Source organism: Chiloscyllium plagiosum, chromosome 4 (genome assembly GCF_004010195.1).
Source record: "Chiloscyllium plagiosum isolate BGI_BamShark_2017 chromosome 4, ASM401019v2, whole genome shotgun sequence".
NCBI lineage: Eukaryota > Metazoa > Chordata > Chondrichthyes > Orectolobiformes > Hemiscylliidae > Chiloscyllium > Chiloscyllium plagiosum.
In genome coordinates this window covers 101,073,922-101,099,972 of record NC_057713.1, presented here as the reverse complement: position 1 = coordinate 101,099,972, position 26,051 = coordinate 101,073,922, and the positions used below count along the sequence as shown (strand labels likewise).

At 41.6% G+C, this 26,051-nt stretch overlaps 1 protein-coding gene across 1 annotated transcript in view; it reads right to left on the bottom strand.

Annotated features, from left to right (window-relative positions):
* pkhd1l1.1 (PKHD1 like 1, tandem duplicate 1) overlaps positions 1 to 26,051 on the bottom strand; it is a 237,775-nt gene that overhangs the window by 73,188 nt on the left and 138,536 nt on the right. Inside the window, exons 50-56 of the mRNA XM_043689364.1 lie at positions 23,890 to 24,919; positions 16,262 to 16,453; positions 12,201 to 12,352; positions 10,588 to 10,750; positions 9,022 to 9,175; positions 8,497 to 8,585; positions 5,946 to 6,097 (exon numbers count right to left, since the gene is read on the bottom strand). Of these exons, the coding sequence (XP_043545299.1) occupies positions 5,946 to 6,097; positions 8,497 to 8,585; positions 9,022 to 9,175; positions 10,588 to 10,750; positions 12,201 to 12,352; positions 16,262 to 16,453; positions 23,890 to 24,919 (1,932 nt within the window). The remainder of the gene's footprint in view (positions 1 to 5,945; positions 6,098 to 8,496; positions 8,586 to 9,021; positions 9,176 to 10,587; positions 10,751 to 12,200; positions 12,353 to 16,261; positions 16,454 to 23,889; positions 24,920 to 26,051) is intronic.

Below are 26,051 nucleotides of genomic sequence, written 5' to 3'. Positions count from 1 at the left end.
TTTCACATCCTCCCTCACAATTTATACCCTTTAATATCTCACAGAAACTGAGCATGTCTGGCAGCACCTGTGGAGAGAAAGCAGCTAAAATTTCAAGTCCAGTGACCCTTCTTCAGAACTGGTAGCAGCTAGGAAACGCTAGTATTTATGTTGATGACAGAGAGTTGGGGGGGAAGGCGGTGTAAGGTAGAGAGCAGAATGAGCAGATGGATGGTGATGGAGCCCAGAGAGAGTAAGAAATAGAGTGAGAGAGAAAAATAAAGTAACACGCAGACAGTTGAAATCAAGCCAGGGAGAAGAAAAAGCTAGATGGGTGATAATGGGAACTATGAGTGGGTAAAAATGAATTGGCTGTGCTGAAAGCAGCCTATGTCATGACAAGGGTGTGGGAATAGATAGAAAACACAAAAGATGGTGTTCAGGCTCTAAAGTTATTCAACTCAATACTGAAGACTGCAAGGCTCCAAGCAGAAAATGTGATATTCTTCCATCTTGCACTGAGCCGCACTAAAGCACTGCATGAGACCCATGTCAGAAATGTTGGCATGGGAACACAGTGGTGTGTTGAAGTGGTCGACAAAATTATGCCCCTTGTTATTGACTTTTTGATTCAGGGGAACAGGTGTTATTTTAATCATCCTCCCCATGCTCCTCATAATTTTGTACACTTCTATCAGATGCCGTTCAACTTTCTCTGCTACAAGAAAATAGTCCGAGCCTATCCAGCCACTCTTCCATCCTAGGCAACATTCTGCCGAATCTCCTCTGCACTCCCTCCAGTTTAATCACATCCTTCCTATAGTGCAGTGAACAGAAATACAAACAGTACTCCAACTATAGCCTAACCAAAGTCCTATTCAGCTCTAACATAACGTTCCTTCTCTTAAAAATCTATGGCTCAAGTGATAAAGGCAAGTATCCTGTGTGCCTTCTTAATTACCCTATTAACCTTTCCTGCCACCTTCAGGGATTTGTGGATTAACACCCTAAACTCCCTCTGTTGCTCTGAGCTTCCTAGTGTCCTACTATTCTTGGTATGTCCAATAAGGACATTTTGTTGTCTGTAAGGTGACAATTGGTTTTCATTCAACCAATCTGAAATGAGGAACTAAGAGGGCTAAAAGGGGTCAGGAGAGATCCTTAGTGAGCAGAGTTAAGGAAAACCCTAAAGCTTTTCATTCATATACAAGGAGCAAGATGGTATCGAGAGAAAGGGTTGGTGTACTCAAGGACGAAGGAGGAAAGATATGCACTTTTCAGAGAAAATGGGTGAGATTCTTAATGAGTACTTTGCAATGGTATTCACCAAGGAGAGGGACATGGCAGATGTTGAAGCTAGAGATAAATCTTTGATTGCTCCAGGACAAGTCGGCATAAGGAAGAAGGAAGTGTTGGGTATTCTAAAAGGCATTAAGGTGGGATCTATCCCTGGATACTGAGGGAAGCGAGAGAGGAAATAGCTGGGGCTTTAACAGATATCTTTGCAGCATCCTTGAACATGGGGGAGGTCCCAGAGTACTGGAGAATTGCTAATGTTGTCCCCTTGTTTAAGAAGGGTGGCAGGGATAATCCAGGTAAGTATAGACCTGTGAGTCTGATGTCAGTGGTAGGGAAGCTACTGGAGAAGATACTAAGGGTAGGATATTTACCCATTTGGCAGAAAATGGGCTTATAAATTGTAGACAACATAGTTTTGGGCAGGTAAGGTCATGTCTTACAAACTTAATAGAATTCTTTGAAGAGGTGACAAAATTGATTGATGAGGGAAGGGATGTCATACACATGGACTTTAGTCGGGCATTTAATAAGGTTCCCCATAGTAGGCTGATGAAGAAGGTGAAGTTGCACAGGATCCAGGGTGTTCTAGTTAGATGGATAGAGAGCTGGTTGGGCAACAGGGAGACAGAGAGTAGTAGTGGAAGGGAGCTTCTCAAAATGGAGACCTGTGACCAGTGGCACTATACAGGGATCTGTGCTAGGACCACTGTTGTTTGTGATATTCATAAATGATTTGGAGGAAGGTGTAGGTTGCCTCATTAGAAAATTTGCAGATGACACTAAGACTGGTGGAGTAGCAGATAGTGAAGGGAACTGTCAGAAAATACGGCAGAATATAGATTTGGGCAGAGAAATGGCAGATGAAGTTCAATCTGGGCAAATGTGAGGTGGTGCATTTTGAAAGATCCAATTCAAGAGTGAACTTCTTCAGCTGTTTCCTCAATGACCCTCCCTCCATCATAAAGTCAAACTGGGAATGTTCACTGATGATTGCACAATGTTCAGCACCATTCATGACTCCTCAGATACTGAAGCAGTCTTTGCTCAAATGCAACAAGATCTGGACAATATCCAAGCTTGGGCTGACAAAGTAGCAAGTAACATACATGCAACTCAAAGCCAGACTATGACCATCACCAATTAGAGACAATCTAACCACAGCCCCTTGACATTCAATGGTGTTACCATCACAGAATGCCCCACTATCAAAAACTTGGGACTTACCATTGACCAGAACTCAATTGGGCTCATCACATAAATACAGTGGATACATCAGCAGGTTAGAAGCTAGAAATACTATTGGCAAGTAACTCAGCTCCTGACTCCCCAAAGGCAGTCTATCATCTACAAAGCATGAGTCAGGAGCATGATGGAATACTCCCCACTTGCCTGGATGGGTGCAGCTCCAACAAGAAGCTCAAGTTGAAGAAGCTTTGCACCATTAAAGACAAAGCACTACATCCACAAGCATCCACTCCCTCCACCACCAATGCTCAGGTAGCAGTACTGAGTATATGCACTGCAGAAATTCACCAAAGATTCTCAGACAGGACATTCCAAACCCACAACCACTTCTATCTAGAAGGACAAAGGCACTAGATGCATGGAAACACTACCACCTTCAAGTGGAAGTCAAAACTTTGGGAAAACAGTCATTAACACACCTGACAAAAGTAAAGAAAGGAAAAAGATGCTCTCACTGAATGCAAGCCAGTCAAAACATGACTGGAGGAATCTGAGTGCTGCCAGATAGCAACTGCCGAAAGAAATCAGGACCAAAGAATTTCAATCAACCTGTAGAGCCATCTCAAAACTGACTCCTTGTAGGGATGGCCCATATCTCGTTACACCAAAATGGACCATGCCTCCTAACACAAAATGGCCAATGAAAAATAAGCAAAAATAAACAGCCTACTTACACAGTGAAACATAATGGTACCTTTGAACAGCACTACTACAAGGTCAGCATGGGGGCCCTACAAGAAACCATCCAAAACAGTTTTGATAAGAGTGTGGCTAGAGAAGTGATTGATCCCAGCCTCATTAGTGAAAGGATGATTGTCCCAGTAAATGAATAGCACCAGGTGTGAGTCTTGGCCCAGAAACTAGCCAGATTGACTCCTAAAGCAGCTGCAAAGATAACAGCTAAAGTTATTTCATAGTAAATAGTTGTTTCTTTGAAGTTACTCACAATATTAAGAAGTAGGTTCTAGTTAAGGATCCTTCAGATAATTATAGAAGTAGTTTTCAACATAAAGGATAGATACTCATAACCAATGCATAATACAAGCATCAGAGAAAAATATTAAAATACAGGTGTGAAAATTAATTAGTCTCAAGAAACACCCTCAACAAAACAGATTGTTCACAAATACAAATACAAAGTACAAACAGTAGAAATAGCTGTATAACTTTACACGTTATAATTAATTTTATAACAGAAATCAATATGAGAAATCTTATAGCAAGTAGTTAAGACTGTCTTTTGTATTATTACATATATAATTAGGACAGTGAATAATAGAATTTTAAGCTGTCCTTAGAGATAAACAAGCCTCAGATAGATCTGTAGGAGAATAGCCAGTAATTTTGGAGTGCAAATGAATAGGATGCATAGGAAGAATCCAAGGCCTAGTGTCTGGTAAACACTATAAGATTATGGGAACCTGGAGCTGTCCATAAGAATGCCCATCATTGATTAGGTGTCTCTTAGGATTGGGTAAACAGAGTAAGAGGGAAGGATATAGTGACTATGTTGTATATGATTATTGTAACACAAAATGTATAAAAATGCTACATTTTACTGTCAAAATCAGAGTCTGTCATTGATCTTTCTTCTGATCTAAGCCAAAGATTAAGGCAAATAATTATGTTTGCACACTGAGGCCAGATTGGGCAAGATCTTTTAGCCCTCTCCCTACATTAACCAATTTCTGTTTGAAATAAAGTCTGCCATTTGCCTGAATCCTGCCATTTGCCTGAGTCCTTGTTTCCAGTCAGGGATTGGAGTACTCTCTGACATTCCTCAACTACTAACATTAACACCACCATTACCAACATCAACATGAACATGCACTGTAATGGCCACAACATCTCCCATCTACCTTTTATATTTGGACAGACTTCTTATTTGTAATCTGTGTGTATATGTGTATCATTATTATTTCTTCTTGTGCACAGTAATTAATAAACATACTTGTTAACTCAAGAAAGCCTGGTTCATTTAAATATAATTTCATTTAGTCTAGGAGAAAGCTATCTATAAGAGAGGGGCATCCTTTGTAAACAACGTGGCTGTGACCAACTGAGTGGTTGGGAGAAGAAAGAAGGGGAGGCGGTTCATCCCTCTTCAACCAGGCACATGACAATTTGGAGTATCCATCCATTTCGGGAACTTTACCTGGATCTAGGCATAACAAACTGGAACCTCGAGTACACAAATTGAACCCACAGATGAAATGAAAACATTATACTAGGTAAATTGTCACTATAAAAATCTGCAAAAGGCTTTCTTGAGTTTACACTGTTGCAGTAGAGAAATATTTATATCTGATGCCAACATGTTCTGAGGAGAATTAGGGGAGTTCCTTTTGAGGATTTAAAAGTTCTGTCCCTTAAACAGTTAATAGATTTTGTAACTATTTGGAATTATAATTTTTCCCGAAAATCAGGAAAACAGAAATTGTAAAAGAGAATACCAATGGCTTACAAGTAGAAATTTAGGGAAATAACATGTAGCAATTTTGCAAAGAAATGGTTTGGTTATAAAGAAGCCAAGTTAGTGAAGAGGTTTGCAGTCACCAGAACTTGGAGAAAGATGCCTTCCCCACCAGTTACACGCCTCCTACAAATAATCAGGTTTGTGAATACATCTTTCCTGAATGTGTCAAACAAAATTGCACCCTTGGATGTTTTTCTACCAGACTGGGGTCTTCAAGAGTATTCACAGCATGACAATAAATACAGAAGTTGCTCTCAAATGATGAAAGCTAGCCAGCCTGATTGGTTCTGAGAGTTTTATTGCAATAATTTTAAAACCACTGGATGAATCCATTAATTCCTGAGATTGTTAATATCTTTGTCAGTCCCCTTTCCCTGGGGATTGTTTTAACTCCCCCCTCCTCTCCAAATCTCGATTTGTAATTATTTCTGTTATATTAACTGTATCCTGTCCAGGAAACACAGATGGAAAATATTTGTTCAATTCACCCGCTATTTCCTTATTTTCTAATCTCACTGTCTAAAGTTCCCTTCAGTTAACTCTTTTCAGATTTAAATACCTTCAAGATCTCTTATTATCTGTTCTTAATTTTCTGGCCTGCTTTCTCCCATATTGTAATTCCACCTAATTTAAAAAAGTCATTTTTCACTGTTTTATATATGCCATCCAAACTTCCAAATTAGTACAAATTTCCACAGAACTATATAATTTTTCTTTTAAATTTGATTTTTTAAAACTTCCTTAGTTATCTGTGGATACAACCTTCCAATAGACATTTTCTTTCCATTCTTGAGTGTCATGAAATATGTCTTTCAATGTCTATTACTATATCTCCATTAGCTTATCCTTTAAATTAATATGCCAGTTCACTTTAGCCAGGTCTGTCTTCAAACTCTGATAACTGCCCTGAATCAAATGTAAAGTTTTAACTGTAATAGCAATTTACCTGAATTGAAATGTATGTTGCATTCAGGACGATTCGTGTGTAGGATGATGAACGATTAACTGACTTTAAGTTGTCATCCCTAATTTCTAAGGTACCAAGGATGGTAAGATTATAGAGTGGAGGAATTGGGCTATCCACCACTATCCATATTCCTGCAGGAATAATTTATTAAAACATGAATAATTAGTATTTAATTTGCCAACCTTTTGCTTGTTGTCAAAACTCCGCAAAACTCAGACTACTTTCCTGCTGCCTTTACCCTGACCCAAATGCAAGTGAGGACACCATGAGCTCATGTGCTGTAGGAGATCATGCCAGTAATTGGTACAACAAAAAAACACTCCTCACTAAACTGCAGCATTTTGGAATGGCACTGTCGCACTCTGGTGGGAGTGGAGATAGTTGTTCTGACAGAGTGGGGAGAATGTTTGCCAGGAATGGTCAGTGTTGGTTTGTTCTGCACTCACTGGAATATATTGCCGTTTACATCTTCATTTATATGGTATGGGCCAATGGATACACATGCATACACGCACACAAACAACCAGAGATTCAGTCCACTCCAGAGACATAAGCATATAATGCAGAACAATACTCCCAGTGCTTCATTGACAGGTGCTTCACTGTCAGAGTGAATGTTTTTGGACAAGATATGAAATGGAAGGCTTGTTTGCTCCCTTGGGTCATCATAACATATTCAATTTGAAGAGCAGCAGAGTTGTCCCTGGTATCTTGGTCAATAGCTATGCTTTAAACAAAATAATAAAATGGAATGCCTGGCTATTATCATGTTGCTGTTTATTGTAAAGTGCAACGTGAGTGGTTGCACTTTATTGACTGAGGTCAGGAAAGGCATTATAGAAATTCAGACCTTTCTATTGGTCATTAGGAGAGGCTTGATAGCAGTGCCATTTTATCTGATGAGATTTGTAAATAATTTGCAAAAATTATTCAAATTGAATATCTTTCCTGACACAGAATGTACATTTGGCCACAGCAATTCTCTGACAACTGTCCCAAAGTGTTTCATGTGCAGCTCTTTTGTTTATTTGTCTTCTCATCTGACCAGCAATAAATTCTCAATGGCATCACTTAATATAACTCAAAATCATTTCAGCTTCAGATTTATACTTCCTAGTGTAGTCCAGGATGAGGGAAATTGATTTTGGGAGTGTATTCTGGGATTAACAACATTATTCTAGGGAATGAACATTGGATTTAGGGAAATTACTTTAAGCACTGTAATTTAGGAGGAGGAAAATTGGATTGGGAGTGTTCTCTGGAATTAAGGTAATTGCTTTGTTGTATGCGGAGAAAGCAGATTGAGTGTTCCTGCATTTACTGGAGTTTAGAAGATTGAGAGGGGATCTAACTGAAATACATAAAATTCTGTCAGGGCAGAACAGACTGGATGCAGGGATGATGTCTCTCCTGGCTGGATGATCCAGAACAAAGGATTATGGTGTTAGGATGTGTGGTAGGCCATTTCAGACTGAAATAGGAGAAATTTCTTCACTGAGTGTGGTGAACAGATGGAATTCCCAACCACAGAAGACTGTGCAGCAAAGTCACCAAGTGTATTTATAAAAGAAATGAATAAATGTCTAGAAGCTAAAGTCATGGGAGTTTTGGACGAGACTTGGCATATGGCATGATCATGTTAGTAGGCTTGATGGATTGAACAGCCTATTTATGTTCTTAGTTTCTATGTTTCTGAACTTTTATGGTTTAAAGAGTGTACTCTGGGACTGGGGACATTGGTTTAGACCTTAAAGCATAGCAGAAGAAGTGGCTCATTGAATCTGCTTACCATTCACTGAGATCATGACTGCAATATAATACTCAACTCCACTTTCCTGCTTTTTCCCCATAAATGTTGATTCCCTTATTGACTAAACATCTTGGAGACTTGGAAGGGTGAAGAGCCTGTTCCTGTGCTGTAATTTTCTTTATCTGTCTATTCTAGCCTTGAATATACTTAATGACCTAGGCTCTACGAACTCCACTGTAAAGAATTCCACAGATTCACTATCTTTAAGAGAAGAGATTCCTCCCCCTCTCAGTCTTAAATGAGTGATCCCTTTCTCTGACATTATATCCTCTGTTCTTATAGACTCCCACAGGGAAACCATCTTTCCACATCACCCTGTTAAGCCATCCCTAAGATTCTCAAATATTTTAATAAGGTCTCCTCACATTCTTCTGAATTCCATTGAGTACAGGCCCAACCTATTAAACCTCTCCTCATAAGAAAATCCCTACGCACCCAGGATCAACTAGTGAACTTTCTCAGATTGTCTCCAATGCCAGTATGTTTATCCTGAGATAAGAGGACAAAAACTGTTCACTGTATTCCAGCTTGTGGTCTGACTGGTGCCTTGTAGTTTTAGTGAAACCTCCTATCTATAAAATCTATTTCTTTAAAAATTAAAAAAAAACAACATTCCATTTGCGTTCCCTATTACTCAGTGAATTTGTATGCTTGTTTTTTGTGATTTATGGGTTAGGGATTGTACCCTGTGATTAGGGAACTGATTGGTTTTGACTGTACCTTGTTCGATCACCACGCTGCTACCTTCAGTGGGAACGGTGTTATTGGATTCTGGCCTTGATTCCCAGAACGATGAGTTTGACCAAGTTCTGGAAAAAAAACGTCTTTGAGAATGACAAAGGTTCCTGTCTCTAATTGTTGATCAAATGTAAAATAATTGAAATTAGATGCATAAAGTATTTAAAGTTTTGAAGTCAAGGAAGCAATTGTTAAACAGATGGGAAATGAAAAAGTTTTCACACATTCTTTGGCTATGATTTGGAACATGTTATTTGAAAAGGTGGGGAAAGCAAATTCAGTAGTAGTTTTTAACAGAGAATTTGAGAAATATTAAAAAAGGGGAACTGTTTGCAGGAAGAACCAAAAGAGTGGGATTAATGAGATAGCTCTTGAAGAAAGCCAGCACAATGGTTACATGTGCTCTAAGGTTCTGTGAATCAATTGCAACAATCAGTTGAGAGATTTGTTTGAATATTAATCATCTCCCCTCTATCCTCACTAGTTTTACCCCATGTAATGTCTTACACATAATTAGATGCATTGATCTCTGTGTATCTGGAAGGTGGCTCACAGTTCTTGTAAAAGCAGCGGAATACTCGAAACTGAGCATCGATGTCAACCATTGTTGGGTCGAGGTTTGACTGAAAGCTGTGTCGCTCTGAAACTCCCCTTCCTGAAACTGAAATGTTATTGAATGATATCAGGAACTGGTAATATTTTAACAACATGCCACTCTGCAGCAATATAAAGGGAACAACAGATAGACTAAGACAAAGCAAATGGCATTTCTTGTGACTTTCAAAGCAGAAAGTTTTGAAACATAATTCTGGAATTGTGATCTCTCCTTTGAGTATTTTAAGTGGATTTGAATGTGGACAGCTGTACATGTACTGAACTTCCCCAGGTCCTGTGTGGGTACCATGTGTTTACACAGCACAAATGTAAATCCAGAATAAGGAACAAAGTGTAATGTTCCTTTTGGAAAATATACCCATTATCAGAAAATGGGAACATTATTTAAAACAATTTTGCTTTTGCAAGCAAATTGTCTCTTTTAAATAGATGAGGAAAAGTCATTTTCAAGACACTGACCCAGATATTATGATGGTGGTCAGAAACTCTAGTTTATAGTGGGCTGTGTTCTCTGATTTAAACATCCAGAAGCACAGCCAGACACTGTGAAAAGGTCAGTATGTAAGGAAAATGTGGACTTAGGATGCCAGTTGGTTAGGGTGCTCTGTGGATAGGGTATATGGATGCCAGCCAAATAATATGCCAGGTAAATAATTGAGTAGGTCAAGGGTAACAGGGGTACTATTGGGGTGTGGGGGTCAAGCTGGAATAAAGGGGTGAGGGAGAATCTTAGTGGTGGCTGGATCTTGGGTCAGGATGAGTGGAGCAAAGGCCAATGGGCAAGGTCTTGGGTCTGGCAGGTCAGTGGTCTCAGGGCTAGGAGGCTTTGCACAAATGGGAGAAACAATAGATCCAGAGTTGGAAGGGTGGGGTTAGGTGGCTGGGGGTTGGGTAGAGGGAAAGGGGGTATTGGGTTCATTAGGAGTTAAGTGAGGCTACTGTTCTGTTAAGGGTGTGATTGCAATGCGTCCACAGAATGTAAAGGGTTGAAGGAAGTGCAATTCTAGGGTTAATGGTGAGTACGGGAGGCTTTAGTTTTCTTAACTTTTCCAAAGCTAAACAGAATCAGAGCCTTGTAAATTCTTCAGTGTTATCAGACTCTTTCAGAGAGTTCCAAATGGAGGGAGTCGCTATATTTCACAGCTGGTTCTGATGGAGTCAGCTGCATTTGGAATTCTGCATGGTCCGAGCACACACCTGCAAACTATACAGCTTCAATAACTCTCTGGCCATTGGAATAGCTGGGCTAATATTCCTGGCATGGCCTGAAATCCTTCTAATATAGTCTATTTACCCCTGGGAGTTTCATGTTCCCCTAACTCCAGGTTCCAAAGTCACCACAAACTCACCAAAATCCCCTCCCCCATCACGAAAATATCAGTTACCCCACACCCATGACAAGGTTCTTGACAGCCAGTGAGTTTGTTTGTAAAGTGCAGTCAATGTTCATAACCTTACTCAGATAATACAGGGTCAAATTCTCCTGGTCGAAGTACCAATCGCCATTCTGGTTGCTGGCCCAACTGAGAGGTTGGAGTGAATTATTCCGAACTGGATTCATGATCTTGAAATAGTCTGGTTGATGGATGAATTTATGGGATATTACAATTGAATCATTGTCCTAAAAATGAAACAGAACATTACCAATTACCTCAAACTGCAAAATGAAAGTTTTTCCAAAGCTTTCAAACCAGAGAACTGCTCACTTCCCTGTTCCTCTGTGTCTCTCTCTTCTCCCTTGCAGCACCACTATGTTTCTCTCCTCTCTTCCATATTCTTCCCCCTTGCCTTGCTTCTCTTCATCTTGTCCTTCTCTCTCCTCTTCACCTTACCTTGCATACATCGCACTCTTTCCCTCGCCTCTTGTCTCCTTTCTCCTATATTCATGTCTCTTCTATTCCCCCAACTCTCTTTTCCTTTTCTCTTCTTCCTCTCCTCCTGCTGATCATCCTTCCTTCATTCTTCTTCCTGCCTTCCTTCTTCTCCTTTCCTATGGATCAGGGACCTTTAAAACTCTTGGTTGGAACCTGAACATTTCCACATAACTTATTCAACCATTCTCCACCACTCTTCTGTTCAACTACAGACCTATATTAAGAGCCCAAGCTCTTCATTTATACATTTAAATGTGACACTTATTAAATGGGTCCCAGATTCATGAAAAATGCTTGTTTTAAAAACATGCAATTAAGAACTTAGGATAAACCAAAAGAATAATTTCATGGCACCAAGTTGGGACCCTTATTGGCTTCTCTTCACCAACAAAGAAATGGCAAAAGCCTACAGGGGTGATAAAGGTAATTGAATCTGCAACTACAACCCTATCAATGTTTGCTGGGTCAGTGAGGGGGCTCCTCATTACCAGTGGACAAGGAGGCACACCTATGGTACTGCTTGCCCTTGCTGGTTGTTCACCCAGGATCCCCAATTGCTGACTTCAGTCATCATCGTTAAAATAATTTGTTTCATTGGGGTTGCTGGAATATGCCAGATGGTCATATTTGCTCATTGTGCATTGGCAATATTCTCACTTTGTGGGCCACATGGTCCTGCATTAATACACCAGTATTTAACAGAGACCAAAGACTCCTTGGTTCTGACCATGGCAACAGAACCCAAGTCTCTGGAGCAGTAAATTCTCTATTTACAGATCCATAGGCAAGAGTGCTAAAAACAGAGTCTCAACTCACATTTAGCATTGAAGCAGCAATATTAGGGCAGGCTACCAAACACTTGATCAAAATACCAAATTTCAAGGAAGATCTTAAAGGTGAGGAGGTTCATGGTGGGAATTTCAGATCATTAAGTACAGGAAGCTAAAGGCCACCAGTGATGGTGCGATGGAACTGGAATATGTACAAGATTCAAAACTAGAGCATTGTGGGTGTTGAAGAGTTGTGAAGATGGAGGAGACTTCTAAGAAAGGGAGAGTGTGAGGCCATGGATTGATCTGAAAGTAAGGACAGGAATTGTTGTGAGTTTGCAGAATACATGAGCAATGTCTTCGAGTAAGTAATGCAACAACATTTAACCCATTGTTGAACTCTCCTTTAAATAAGATTCATAAATACCTTGAAGTGATGGAATGTGGCCTTGTAAGAGATATTGGTGATATAGTTGATATCCTTGAAGTGCAAGTTTAAGATCTCATTGTTTGGAATAAGAGCCACCCAACCACAGTTTTTGATGTTACGCGCGGACCTATATTGGATGACACTGTTTCCTACATCAACACATCAGAGAACAGAAACAAAGTCAACAACCTCATTCATTTGAATTAAACATATAATAGAGGTCCACATTTGATCAGTCCAGAGTGAACAGGTTATTCCATTCTAATTTTCTAATCAGTATATATGACATAATTTGAATACACACATATTAATAAAGATCTTAAAATCTTCCTGTTTACAAATCTTACTTTGTGTGATCAAGACTTGCTAACAGTTGAGAGGGTGTTTGCCTATGGAAGTTTTATAATAGGGATTTTCAACATAATCAGTTGTTTGCCAAAATATGTTGATGAAACACTAGAATAAAAGCTGCAAGTAATGAACAAATGTAACAGGTCCAGCAGAATGTGTGGAGAGTGAAAAAAGAATTAACTTTGTGAGTCTGACATGACTTCTTCCAAAGCAGCTCCCCGGATGCTTCCTGTCTTCCTCCAGCGCTTTCTGCTTTTACTTCAGATCTCTCGACTCCTCATTACTTTGGTTTTTAAAACTCTACAGCTTTTACTTTAAGGGAAAAGTAGTAACTGAAACATATATCTTTGATAAAACTGTAAACAAATAATACATTTAGAAAGAAACACATTAGTCAATATCATTATATATACCCAAATATGTTTCTTTTTTTTTTAATAGCTTCTTTAAACACAATGAATTTGGAATTGATCATTCAGCCCTTCAAACCTGCTTGGCCATTTGTTAATATCATGGGTGATCTGATCAGGACCTCAACTCCACTTTCCGCTCTATACCAATAATCTTCAACTCCTTTGATAATCAAAAATGTTTCTACGTCAATCTTAAATATATGCAATAATGCAGACTTCACTGCTCACTGGGGAAGAGAATTGTAAAGACATTCTACCCTCTGAATAGAATGTCAGAGTCTACCCGCTGAAAGAAAAAGATTCGTCCTATTTAAATGCATATCCTGATTTTTAAACTGAGACCTCTTATTGTCAGCTCCCACAAAAGGAAAAATGCTCTCAGCTTCATATGTGTCCAATCCCTTCAAGACATTATATGATTCAATCACATTATCTCTCCATTTTTAAACTCGAGTCAGTTTAGGTCCTATTTAGCTGAAAATGCGTTGCTGGAAAAACGCAGCAGGTCAGGCAGCATCCAAGGAGCAGGAGAATCGACGTTTTACCTGATCTATACAAGTTGGCCAGATTTTAGAAGCCAATATGCATGATATTAAACACAACATGATGTGAAATTAATGTGAATGAGGAAATTGTGCCAAGCAGGCTAAGATAAAAGGTAGGGAGGAGGGACTTGGGGGAGGAGCGTTGGAAATGTGATCGGTGGAAGGAGGTTAAGGTGAGGGTGATAAGGTGAGGGAGATAGGCCGGATTGGGGGTGGGGGCGGAGAGGTCCGGAAGAAGATTGCAGGTTAGGAAGGTGGTGCTGAGTTCGAGGGTTGGGACTGAGACAAGGTGGGGGGAGGGGAAATGAGGAAACTGGAGAAATCTGAGTTCATCCCTTGTGGTTGGAGGGTTCCTAGGCGGAAGATGAGGCGCTCTTCCTCCAGCCGTCGTGTTGCTATGGTCTGGCGATGGAGGAGTCCAAGGACCTGCATGTTCTTGGAGGAGTGGGAGGGGAAGTTGAAGTGTTGAGCCACAGGGTGGTTGGGTTGGTTGGTCCAGGTAACTGAAAGCTTAAAAAATTGCTCTAATACTCACTACTGCTGACCATCTCCAGGAAACCAACTAACCAATCTTGGTCTGGTTTGAAATCTAATGACTCAAGGACACCCAAAGGACTGTTATTGACTCTTTATTGCTTGCAGTAAAAAATAGTTAACTACATTTTAATTGGAGAAAGGTATAGCCTTGTAAAATGAACATAAATCTATTTTGAAAAGATTTCTAAACAAAACCAAGGACATTGAAAGGAGGGCAACCTGTTCACTCTTCTAATCTGGTTGTAACAAAATTCAGATTAGTCTGAGTGGCTATCAAGTCATGAATACATATTTCTTCTGCTTGTTACGAATGTTGTGAGCATTCTGATACAGTACCTTTAATTCTGACTTTTTACAAAGATTGAAACTCCAGCCTTATCCTCTGGAACATTATTAAGTTTATTCAATCTGTCCTGTCACATCACATTCTGGTTATCATTTACTGTGTTGGAATCCTGCTCTACGGCCTTATCCTCTCTCTTTAGCACATATACTTTCAAGTGATCTTTACCTGACTGTTTAGTTAAATCTTCTCTACCACTCTGCTTTTAGGACTGATCCATACCACAGTTCAAAGAAAGACTGTCCTAATGGTACTATTCCCAGTTTCCCTGATATTGTGCCAACACTCCACTACCTCTCTAGTCTTATCTTCATCATCTGGACACCTGAATCCTGACAACCGGATCCTCCCACTCCAACTGCAAATTTCTCTCAATCTCTGAACAAATGTCCAGAATCCTGGCACTGGAACTGACCCTTTTGGACTCTTAGTCTCTGCTACAGAGAATTGTGTTTTTGACTATACTGTCCCTAATTATCACCACATTGCTATTTACTTGTCCCAGTTGAACAACTCCTCATACCAAAGTGCTATCAGTACCTCACCATGTGCAATTGTCCAACAGGAACCAGGTTCCTGCAGCTTCATGGTTAAAAGTGAGGCCTGTAGCCCTCGCTCTAAACTATGCAGTTGCAGGAACCTGAATCCTGTTGGACAACTGCAAAAAATGAGGTGTCTCCATTTTGACCTTCTTAATTTTCATCCCTGCTTCATGCAATCACATCTCTCTTCTTTCTGTAGATGTAGTTACTGTGGATCACAGTGGGTTCTCAGAAAAACAAAAGGCTGGAATAAATCAGTGAGCTTGGTATCCCCATTGTGTTCGATGAACAAATTTGAATTAATGTATCTGTCGTGTATTTGCTTACATTCTTATGTCAATTAACATGATAGTCACCCTGGGTGAAATGCTCTAGTGTAGATAAATGAATATAAATGAACATGCTCATCAACCAATCCTTTGCTGACCCCCTTCGCCACCGCGTCACATTTCAATATTCTTTGAAATGCACTGAATCCTCAGTCCCACTACTATCCTTCTCCTACCCACCTCAATTCTCCAAACTCTCACTGTTGTCTCCAGGTTTCCTTCTATTTCTGGTATGAACCTGTGTTTCCAAGTAATAATGAGAGGCTGAGAAAAATGTAGAAGAATGAACACTAATTTACCATGTAAACCAAGTTCCCAATGACACACTAAGTCTATATCATGTAGTCTCCTCTTCCTGCATTCCCCTTGCCTCCACCAGATCTTACAACCTTTCTGTTCTATGTTTTTACTCAATGTCTTTAGCCTGACTAAACATGCCAAGGTTTCAGCTGAGTATATTTATGTTGGAAAACTAACACAGCGTTTTAAAATGCAATTGTACATTAGGAACAATTTGTGAGAAGTCTTTGCACCAACATGAATTATAAAGTATCTTTGAACTTGTTAGGGAACATGATTATACACTGCAATGAACAATGTGAACTACCATGGGGGATAAGACCAGCTAACATTCTTACCCACACATTAAAATCCCTCCATTGCCTTGTCTCTGCCAATCATTATCTCGAACCCTACAATCAGCTGAGCTCTGCATCCTCCTGCAAGCATTGTTCATCCCAAATTTCCATGATTCTGATAGGTATACCTTCAAGTGCTTTGAGCATAAACATTTCAATGTCTTCCTTCTCTCCCTTGTTTTCTCCTCCTTTAAGATGCTCCTGAAAATCTACCTCTTCAACTGAGCTTTTGATCAGCTGCCCTGGTATCTCCTGCTGTGACCTGCTATCAACTGGAGTAATTCTAATGGTCAGCTGCAACAGGCCAAGGTGACCTAGTGATTTCTACCTGGAGAGACCAAGAGCAGAACAAGTACACACCGTGAGAATTTGATAGGATGAGTTCCTTCTCTCTCAATGCAAGTGGTGAAGGCTGAGACAAAGCCAAGCGATGGATGGTAACAGTGGCATCACACACAACACCGGGGTACATATGGCTCCACTCTGCCGATGGGTGGCATCGAGCCGGATCCAAAAGTGAGCTGTACGGAAGCACCTTGTTACCAGGGTAACCTGTGAAAGAGAGTTGGATTACACATTAGTCAGATCTAGTCTGTGTTAATTTAGCGATTGCATGAAGGTCCTCTTTCTATATTTCTCCTTAGAGCAGAAGTGATGTGTGGTGCTAGAAAAACCACAGCCGGTCAGGCAGCATCTGAGCAGCAAGACCGTCAATGTTTCAGGCATAACCCTCCTTCAGGCTGGGGAGGGGGAAGTGGGCTGAGAGATAAAGGAGGGGGGGCAAAGGGAAAGGTAGGCGGGATGGTAATAGGTAGGCAAAGGTAGGAGGTGATGGTGATAGGTCGGTGGAAAGTGTGGAGCAGATAGGTGGAAAGGAAGATGGACAGGCAGGTCAGGTCAACAGGGAGGATCTGAGTCAGCAGGTTGGGTCTGGAATGGGGTAGGGGGAAGGGGAGGCCTGGAAACTGGTGAATTCAATATTTATTCCATGTGGTTGTAGGCTCCTGGGCAGAAAATGAGGTGTTCCTCCTTCACTTTGCGGATGGCCTTGTGGAGGAGGAATGCATATGTCCTCAGGATAGTGTGGGGGGGGAGTGGTTTGAAGTGGATGGTCACAGGAAGGTGGGGTTGGTTAATGTGCCCTCCCACTCCTCCGAGGACATATCCAATCTGGGCCTCCTCCTCCACCACTGATACGAGGCCACCCACAAACTGGAGAATAAACACCTTATCTTCAGCCTTGGGAGCCTACAATCACACAGCATGAACATTGAATTCACCAGTTTCTAAGTCTCCCAACAATACCCGCCTAACTCCATCCCAGATCCAACTCTGTGACTTAGATCCGCCCTCTTGACCTGACCTACCTGTCCAACTTTCCTTCCCTCCTATCTGCTCCACACTTCCCCCCAATGTATCAACATAACTTTCTATCTTTGCCCACCTATAACCAATCCAACTACCTTTCCCCTAGCTCCACCTCCTCTCCCCCTATTTATATCTCAGCCCCCTTCCCCATCCCCATCCTAAAGAATAGTTTTGCCTGAAATGTTGACTCTCTTACTCCTCGGATGGTGCCCGACCTGCTGTGTTTTTTCCAATGCCACGTTTTATCAAGTCTGACTGTAGAGCATCTGCGGTCCTCACTTTCTCCTTAGGGCAGAAAACAATTCAGGCTGAAGAGCACTGCACAGTATTTGCACAAATCATCGAACAATTAGTATACCCCTCAGGAAGAAATTAATTATTCTGTAGCAACTATTTGAAGGAAAAGCAGGGAATTAACCCTAGTTTCCTGGCCAAAATTTATCCCACAGCAAACAAGAAAAAAAACTGATTAATTTAGTCATTGTCACTTAGTTATTTTAATTTGGCTGGTGTGTTTCCTACATTACAACAGTGACTATGTACCAGGAGGGTGCTGCTGGCCATGAAGCTCCCTGGATTGCTCTGAAATTGAGAAAAGTAATAAAGAACTTTCTTTATCAGCTTGTTTAGGTTCTTCTTATTCAAACACAAGATGTGAATGTCACTAGTTGGATGGTGTTAAGCTTGAGTGTTGTAGAAGCCACACTGCTTCAGGTAAGAGGGGTGTATTTCATCACACACCTGACTTGTGCCTTGTAGATGGTGGACAGGTTTTAGTGAATCAGGAGGTGAGTTACTTACTATAGGATTCCTAGCCTCTAATCTGCTTTTGTCATCATTTATATGGTTCGCCCAGTCAACTTCTAACCAATGGTAACCCTCGGGACGTTGATAATGAGGATTCAGTGATGGTAACAACAGTGAATGTCAAGAAATGACGGTTAGCATATCGCATTGGAGATGGTCATTGCCCGATACCTGTTTGGCACAAATGTTAGTTGTCAGCCCAAACTTAGATACTGTCTGGATCTTGCTGTATTTTGGACATAGATTGTTTCAATACCTGAGGCATCATGGATGGTGCTGAATATTGTGCAATCATCAGTTAATGTCCCCAGTTTTGACCTTATGTTGGAGGAAAGGTCATTGATGAAGCAGCTGAAGATAGTTAGGCCCAGGACACTACCCTAAGGAACTCCTGCATAGATGTGATTGATGGCCAGCATTGACAATGATCTTCTTTATTAACTACAGAAAGCAGAGAGTTTTCTCCTGTTTCCCACTGACTTTAGTTTTGTGAGGGTTTCTTAACCTCAACATCGTGAAGGACAAAGGCAGCAGATTCATGGGCACATTACCAACTGTAAGTTGAACTTCAAACTGCTTATTATCCTGACTTATATATTTGCTCCATTCATTTTGCATGATCATAGTCCTGGAATTGCTTAACAGTGGGTGCATCTACACCACACAAACTGCAGTGATTCAAGCTCACCAATACCTTCTCGGGGACAATTAAATATGGACAATAGCTGGCCTAGGCAATGAAAGTATTCAAAGGAAGTCATGAGCATTTTTTTCTCTTTCAGTTGTGTAGTAACTTTAATTTGGTAATCATTGGAAAGTCAGTAAGCAGCACTTAAATGGATATTCATTTTGTCATCCAGGTCTAGCTGACTAATTTCAATCACAATATTCAAGATTAGCATTAAAGTGCTTTTTCACTGACATCTCTCACATCAGTGATTGTTTAGTTTCTTACTGAGTGCACAAGAAGATAGTTGAGGAATCATATAACCTCTACAGTGTGGAAGCAGGCCATTCGGTCCATTGAGTTCACACTGATCCACCAAAGAGCACCCTATCCACCCGAAACCCCCAACCAGTGTAATCCTGAATTTCGCATGGCGAATTCACCAAACCTATACATCCCTGGCCACTATGGCAATTTAGCATGGCTACAGTGTGGAAGCAGGCCATTCGGTCCATTGAGTCCACACTGATCCACCAAAGAGCACCCTATCCACCTGAAACCCCCAACCAGTGTAATCCTGAATTTCGCATGGCGAATTCACCAAACCTATACATCCCTGGCCACTATGGCAATTTAGCATGGACAATCCACCTAATCTGCACATCCTTAGACTGTGGGAGGAAACCCACACATATGCTGGGAGAATGCTTGTGCAGAGTGTGCACAGTCTCCTGAGGGGGGGTATTGAACCCTGGTGCTGTAAGGCACCAGTGCTAACCACCAAGTCACCATGCTGCCCAGTTGTTGGAGGCTCGTCATCTCAGTTGTGGAACGTCACTGCAGGAGTTCTTCCGGGGAGTGTCCTAGGCCTGACCATCTTCAGTTGATTCATCAATGATCTTCTTTCCTGTTAAGGTCAGAAGTGGACATACTTCGATTGCAAAATGTTCAGCACCATTTGCGAGCCTAGAGATAACCAAATGCGGCACGGTGGCTCAGTGGTTAGCACTGCTGCCTCACAGCGCCAGGGACCCGGGTTCAATTCCTGCCTTGGGCGACTGTCTGTGTGAAGTTTGCATGTTCTCCTTGTGTCTGCATGGGTTTCCTCTGAGTGCTCCAGTTTCCTCCCACAGTCCAAAGATGTGCATGTCAGGTGAAATGGCCATGCTAAATTGCCCATTGTGTTAGGTGCATCAGTCAGGTGTAAATGTAGGGGAGTGGGTTACTCTTCAGAGGGTCGGTGTGGACTTGTTGGGGCGAATGGTCTGTTTCCATTCTGTAGGGAATCTAATCTGGACAGCATCCAGACTTGGGTTGATAAGTGGAAAGTAACATTCACATCACGCAAATGTCAGACAAAGACCATCTCCAACAAAAAAAAATCACAATTACTCCTTGATGCTCAATGGCATTACCAGTGCTGAATTCTGCATAATTAACATCTTGGGAGGGGGTTACTATTGACCAGAAACTGTTCTTAGACCAGGCATACATTTACACTATAGCTGCAGGAGCAAGACAGAAACTTGGAATTCTTTTGAATGGCAAAGAGAAAAGTTTCACCCTCAATAATTTTTGATCAGAAACCTATTTGTGGTTAAACTGTATAAAAGATTCAGACATGGCACATTTCACATTTTCTGCCAAATTCTTTCGGCATATTTTTGCTACTCTAGTTCCAAAACAATAAAGTGACAACAACTCTCAGATTCCAGCCTCGGGTGACTGATGTGTGGAGTTTGCACATTCTCCCCGTGTTTGCGTGGTCTTCCTCTGGGTGCTCTGGTTTCCTCCCACAGTCCAAAGATGTGCAGGTTAGGTGAATTGGCCATGCTAAATTGCCCATAATGTTCAGGGATGTATAATACGCTAGGTGCATTGGTTAGGAGAAATGTAAAGTAATAGAGTAGGGGAGTGGGTCTGGGTGGGTTACTGTTCGGAGGGTTGGTGTGGACTTGTTGGGCCAAATAGCCTGTTTCCACATTGTAGTGATTCTATGATTTTATGATAATATATGAGCAGCTATTAATCATCAGTCAATGCAAGATAGTGAAAGGTAGTATCAAAATGTAAGAAAAAGCAAGGAGTTGCACAAAGGTTTGTGACCGATCAGAAGGTTGGATTATTTTTGAGAAAAAAAGCAAAGTATGATGAAAAGGTTAAGAAGCCAGAGAAAGTGGTGGAGTCTAGTCCAATCACAACATTTAAAAGGCATCTGGGTGGGCCCATGAATAAGAAGGGTTTACAGGGATATAGGCCAAGTGCTTGCAAATGGGACCAGATTAGTTTGGGATATCTGGTCAGCATGAACGAGTTGGACAGAAGTCACTGTTTCAGTGCTGTATATCTCTATGACTTTATGAACACACATGGTCAAATGATGACTTGTCAAGAGCAGTCACTTTTACCTCATCTCTGGGATTCAGCTCTTTGGCCTATTTTTGAACCAAGGCTGTAATGAGGTCAGGAGCTGTGGCCTTGGCAGATCACCCACTCTGTGTCAGTGAGCAGCCTATGGCTGAGCATGTGTTGCTTGAGAGCACTCAAATAAAAGCAAGGGGGAAAATCTGAAATAAAAACAGGAACTATTTGAGAAACTCAGCAGGTTTTGCTGCATCTGTGGAGAAAGGAACAGAGTTAATGTTGACTCTAGTATAAAACTTCTTCAGAACTGCTTCATAGCACTTACTGATGGCTGAGTGTAGACTGAAGGAACAGTAATTAGTCAGGTTGGATTTGTCCTCTTTTTGTGTACAGGCCAACACTGTTGGGTAGATACCTGTGTTGTAGCTGAACTGGTACAATTTGGCTAAGAGTGCAGCAAGTTCCACAGCAAAAGCTTAGAGGGAACATGCTTCTTAATATCACATGGAATAAACTGACTTGTTTGAAGACTGGTGTCTCTAATATTGTGGACCTGCAGAGGAGAATGAAATTGATCATTCACTTGGCATGGCTGGCTGAAGATGATTGTAAATGCTTCAGCCATATCTTTTGCACTGATGAGCATGACTCATCTGTCGTTGAGAATGGGGTATATTTGTAAGATTACTCCTCCGGAGAGTTGTTTAATTGTTTACCATAATTCACAATTGGATACGCAGAACTGTAGAGCTATGATCAGATCCATAGAATGTGGAACAGCTTTGCTTTGTCTATCATTTGCAGCTTATCATATTTGGTATGCAAAAAAGGTATTTTGGTTTCATCAGGTTGACATCTTATTTTTAAACATGTCTGGTGACACTCCTGATATGCCCTCCTGCACTCTTCATTGAACCAGAGGTGACTCCTTGTCTTGGTAATAATGGTAAAGTGAGGGATTTGCCAGATCTTGAGGTTGCAGATTGTGTTGGAGTACCAATCCACAGATAATGTCCCAGATTGCTCTCTTAAAGCTAAAAGTGAAGAGACACATGGATCTAACACATTCATCACTTCACCTGCAGATCACACCAGACAAATGACTCTGGAGTCTAGTTATTGTTGTGTATGTGAAACCTTTCAATGGAATACAGTAAGATCCCACAATCAACATGATGAAATAAATCATTTTGTTTTAAATTGTCAGTTGAGGCCCAATTATTGGAGAAGAGAATTCCTGCATTTTCTCCAGACCAGCCATTGGAATCTGAACAAACAATGGACTGGGGTATTTCAAAGTCTCACTGGACATAAGACATCTGTAGCACTCCCTCAGTAACAACCCTCTGACAGTGCTGCACTCCCTGATCATTGTCCCTCTCACAGTACAGCACTCTACCATAACCCACCCTCTGACATTTTGCACATTGATACAATTATTTCAATACCAATTATGTAGTTTGGTTAGCAGGCTCAACCTAGGTACCTGCATTTGATTCTAGCAGACACTTCTTGTGGCTGCATGTGTGTTCCAGTTTCCTCCCATAGACCAATGATGTGCAGGTTAGGTGGATTGGCCATGCTGAATGTGGGGGGTAACAGCAAATGGGGAGATAGAACATAGAACACCTACAGTGTGGAAACAGGCCAACAAGTTCACACCGGCCCTCTGAAGAATGTCCCATCCAGGTCCATCCCTTTACCCTGTAACCATACATTTCCCATGACTAATGTACCTATCTGATACACCGCTGAACACTACAGGCAACTTAGCAGGGCCAATTCACCTAACTTGCACATCTTTGGACAGTGGGAGGAAACCAGAGCACCCGAAGGAAAGCCACACAGACACGGGGAGAATGTGCAAACTCCACACAGTCATCCAAGGCTGGAATTGAATATGGGAATCCTGGCAATGCTAACCACAGAGCCACCGTGCCACCAGTAAATGGGTCTGGGTGGGTTGCTCTTAGAGGGTTAGTGCTGACTCGATGTGTCAAATGGCCTCTGTCAACATTATAGGGGTTCTATGAACTGGGACTTATGCTAATGAGTGAAGTTGAGGACATTTCATCAAGAAAACAGAAAGATGGGGTGGTAGAAATCCTTAAGATCATAGAGTCACACAGCACGGAAAGAGAACCTTCAGTCCTACAGTCCATGCTGAACACAATTGCAAACTAAACTAGTCCCAGTGCCCTGCTCCTGGCCATATCCCCTCCAAACCTTTCCTATTCATGTACTTGATAGGCTAGCTGTAGTAAAGATTTTTCTACTCATGGCTGAGGCTAGAAGTAAAGGTCATAAATATGAGACAGTGATTAATGAATCTAATGGGGAATTTAGAAGAAACCTTCTTTTCCATTGAGCTGTGAAAATGTGTAATTTGTTAGACAGAAAGTGGTTGAGGTGAATAATATATTTACACAACATTTAAACACCAGGGAAAGTGCATTAGATGGATATGCTGCTAGGGTGAGATGTATAGGAATGGGAGGAGACTCAAGAGCATCAGAAACACCACCATGGGTCAGAATGGTTAAATAGCCTGTTTCTCTATGTAAATCTGACATAATTTCACCAGTGCTGCCTCTTTCTAATGTCACCATTGGAGTAAAAGGTCTAATATAAAAATGTATTATGTTACCTCCTGCCACCCTCCACTCCCCTGAGAATCAATGGGGGAAAATCGACAAACAGGACCAGAGGGTTTACAATCAGGCCATAGTCCAGCATGAGCATAAGCTGGTCTCCCTCCCTCTCCCGAATCTCTTAAGCTCACCTGAGAGAGATCCATCCAGATCATGGAGGACAATATCGTTCTCAAGGGAGAAGGCGCCCTTGTTGGTTGTGCTAAAGTACTGAACGCCACTGAATCTCACGTTCCAACTGTCACCTTGTATGCTCACAACCCGTTTCACCTCAGTCAGGTCCATGGCAATGCAGTTTGGCCGGTCAAAGTTTATGAACCTTACTGTTGATACTGTCAACCCTTCAAAAAGTGGCAGAGCAATGCCTTTGCTGGTGCAATTGATGGTGTTAAAATCAAGTTCCTCAGCATGACCTACAATTGTCGCATTCTTGATCATTGCTCCCATGGCCTCTCCCCATTCATTTACATAGGAGCGCTTGATGCTTTTGATATCTATGCCAGCCTTCTCATTGTTGACCGTCACAAAGTTATGGAATTGGAGAGCACCACCTTCCACCCACTCTGCCCCTTTCTCACAGTTCCATGAGATCAGTGAATCAAATCTGGCTGGTTCTGCAATCAGGGAGTTGCACTGACCCCCTTTCTGTGGGTGATAAGCTTCAAAAATCCACAGTCCGTACCAGCCCTGGGAATGCACAGTGTTGTTTAAGAACTGACCGAGGGGTAGGTTGCGTGGGCAGACATCAGGTGTGTAGGAAGGTCCATCAGGGTGCTCCAGGAGACGGTACCAGAAGCCAAAGTGTGTACCCCCTGCAGCAGCGTTATGTCTGATCGTGTTCGATGGATTGGTCACCCAGAATGCTGCAGGGGTGAGGTCATCATTCAGTAGGCTGGTGCTTTGCCGCACCATGACTGCCAGGTTATACTGCAGCACATTGCCTTGTTCAATGCCATCCTCAATGAAGAACGCTCCTCCCATGATGTTGTAGGCCACGTTGCCCTCCACCAGGAGGTGGTGTGTACCATGGATAGTAACAGCCCTGTTAAATGTCTGGTGTATCGCACAACCTCGCACATATGACTTATATCTCAGGTCTCCCATAAGGTGCCAGTGGATTGGGTAGCGTCCCAAACGGAAGGCTTGTCCCGCATGATATAACTGGGAAAAAGAAAAAGGAAAAGGTCATTAGAGAAAAAGGCAAGAAACTTTTGCATTTTTCTAGCAGCATTGGAACATTGAGAGTTTGTGAATGGCACTATTGAAATGAAAGCTCTTTGTATTCTTTACAAACAATAACTAATTTATACAGTCCCATTAATATGGTAAATTCAGAGTCTGTGTCACGCAGTAGGTATCATTTCTGCCTTTGGACTGGAAACTCCAGGTTTAAAATTCAACTCTAAGATTTGATGGACAGAGATAGTGCGTTCATAACGTGTTTAAATAGGCTTGAATATTAATTTGGACATCATAGAGTCATACAGCACAGAAACAGACCCTTCTCTCCAACATGTCTGCACCAATCAGACATCCCAATCTGACCCTGTCCCATTTGCCAGCATTAGGTCCATATCCCTCGAAACCCTTCCTATTCATATACCCATCCAGATACCTTTTAAATATTGTACACAACAACGAGCACCCAAGCTACAAATCTTCTCACAAACTTTGTACTTGTACCCGCCTCCACTACTTCCTTTGGCAGCTCGTTCCTTCTAAACAAGTCAATGGCAGACGGTAAGATGGAGATAAACACCTGGTCAGCTATGCTAAACATGGAGAGGCACCACTGGTGTTGTAGCCTCTAGCTTCAGTCTCATCCAGAATCTGTTCCAGAAAATTGGGGCTGGAATTTCTGAGCAGTGGCAGCCAAGTGGTGTAGATTGCAGTCTTTCTTTTTGTAAATAGAGGGAGATTTCAATTTTTCACAGGAGTTTCTGATCCTTTAAAAATGTGAAGCTGTACTTCCATTCGATAGTACTGTCAGAGAAGTGAGTAGGGGGAGGAAAACCATTACCTCTTTACACAGCAGTCAGCTGCTGTATTCTGACAACAAAGGATCTAGACCTACAGGCTGTCGCATTGACAGTTGCTATCAAATAATAAGTATGTGAGATAAGTATGTAAGATGTGAATTTAGGTGCCAGGTGGATAGAAAAGTAGGGTCAGGTAAGTTATTAAGGTGTCAACTGGGTAGGGGTTTGTCTGCCAGTGAGTGGATCAGGTGCTAGCATAGTAGGATGCGAGGTGGGTGGGAGGGGGGTGGTTGATAGGGGCAAGGGTGCATGCA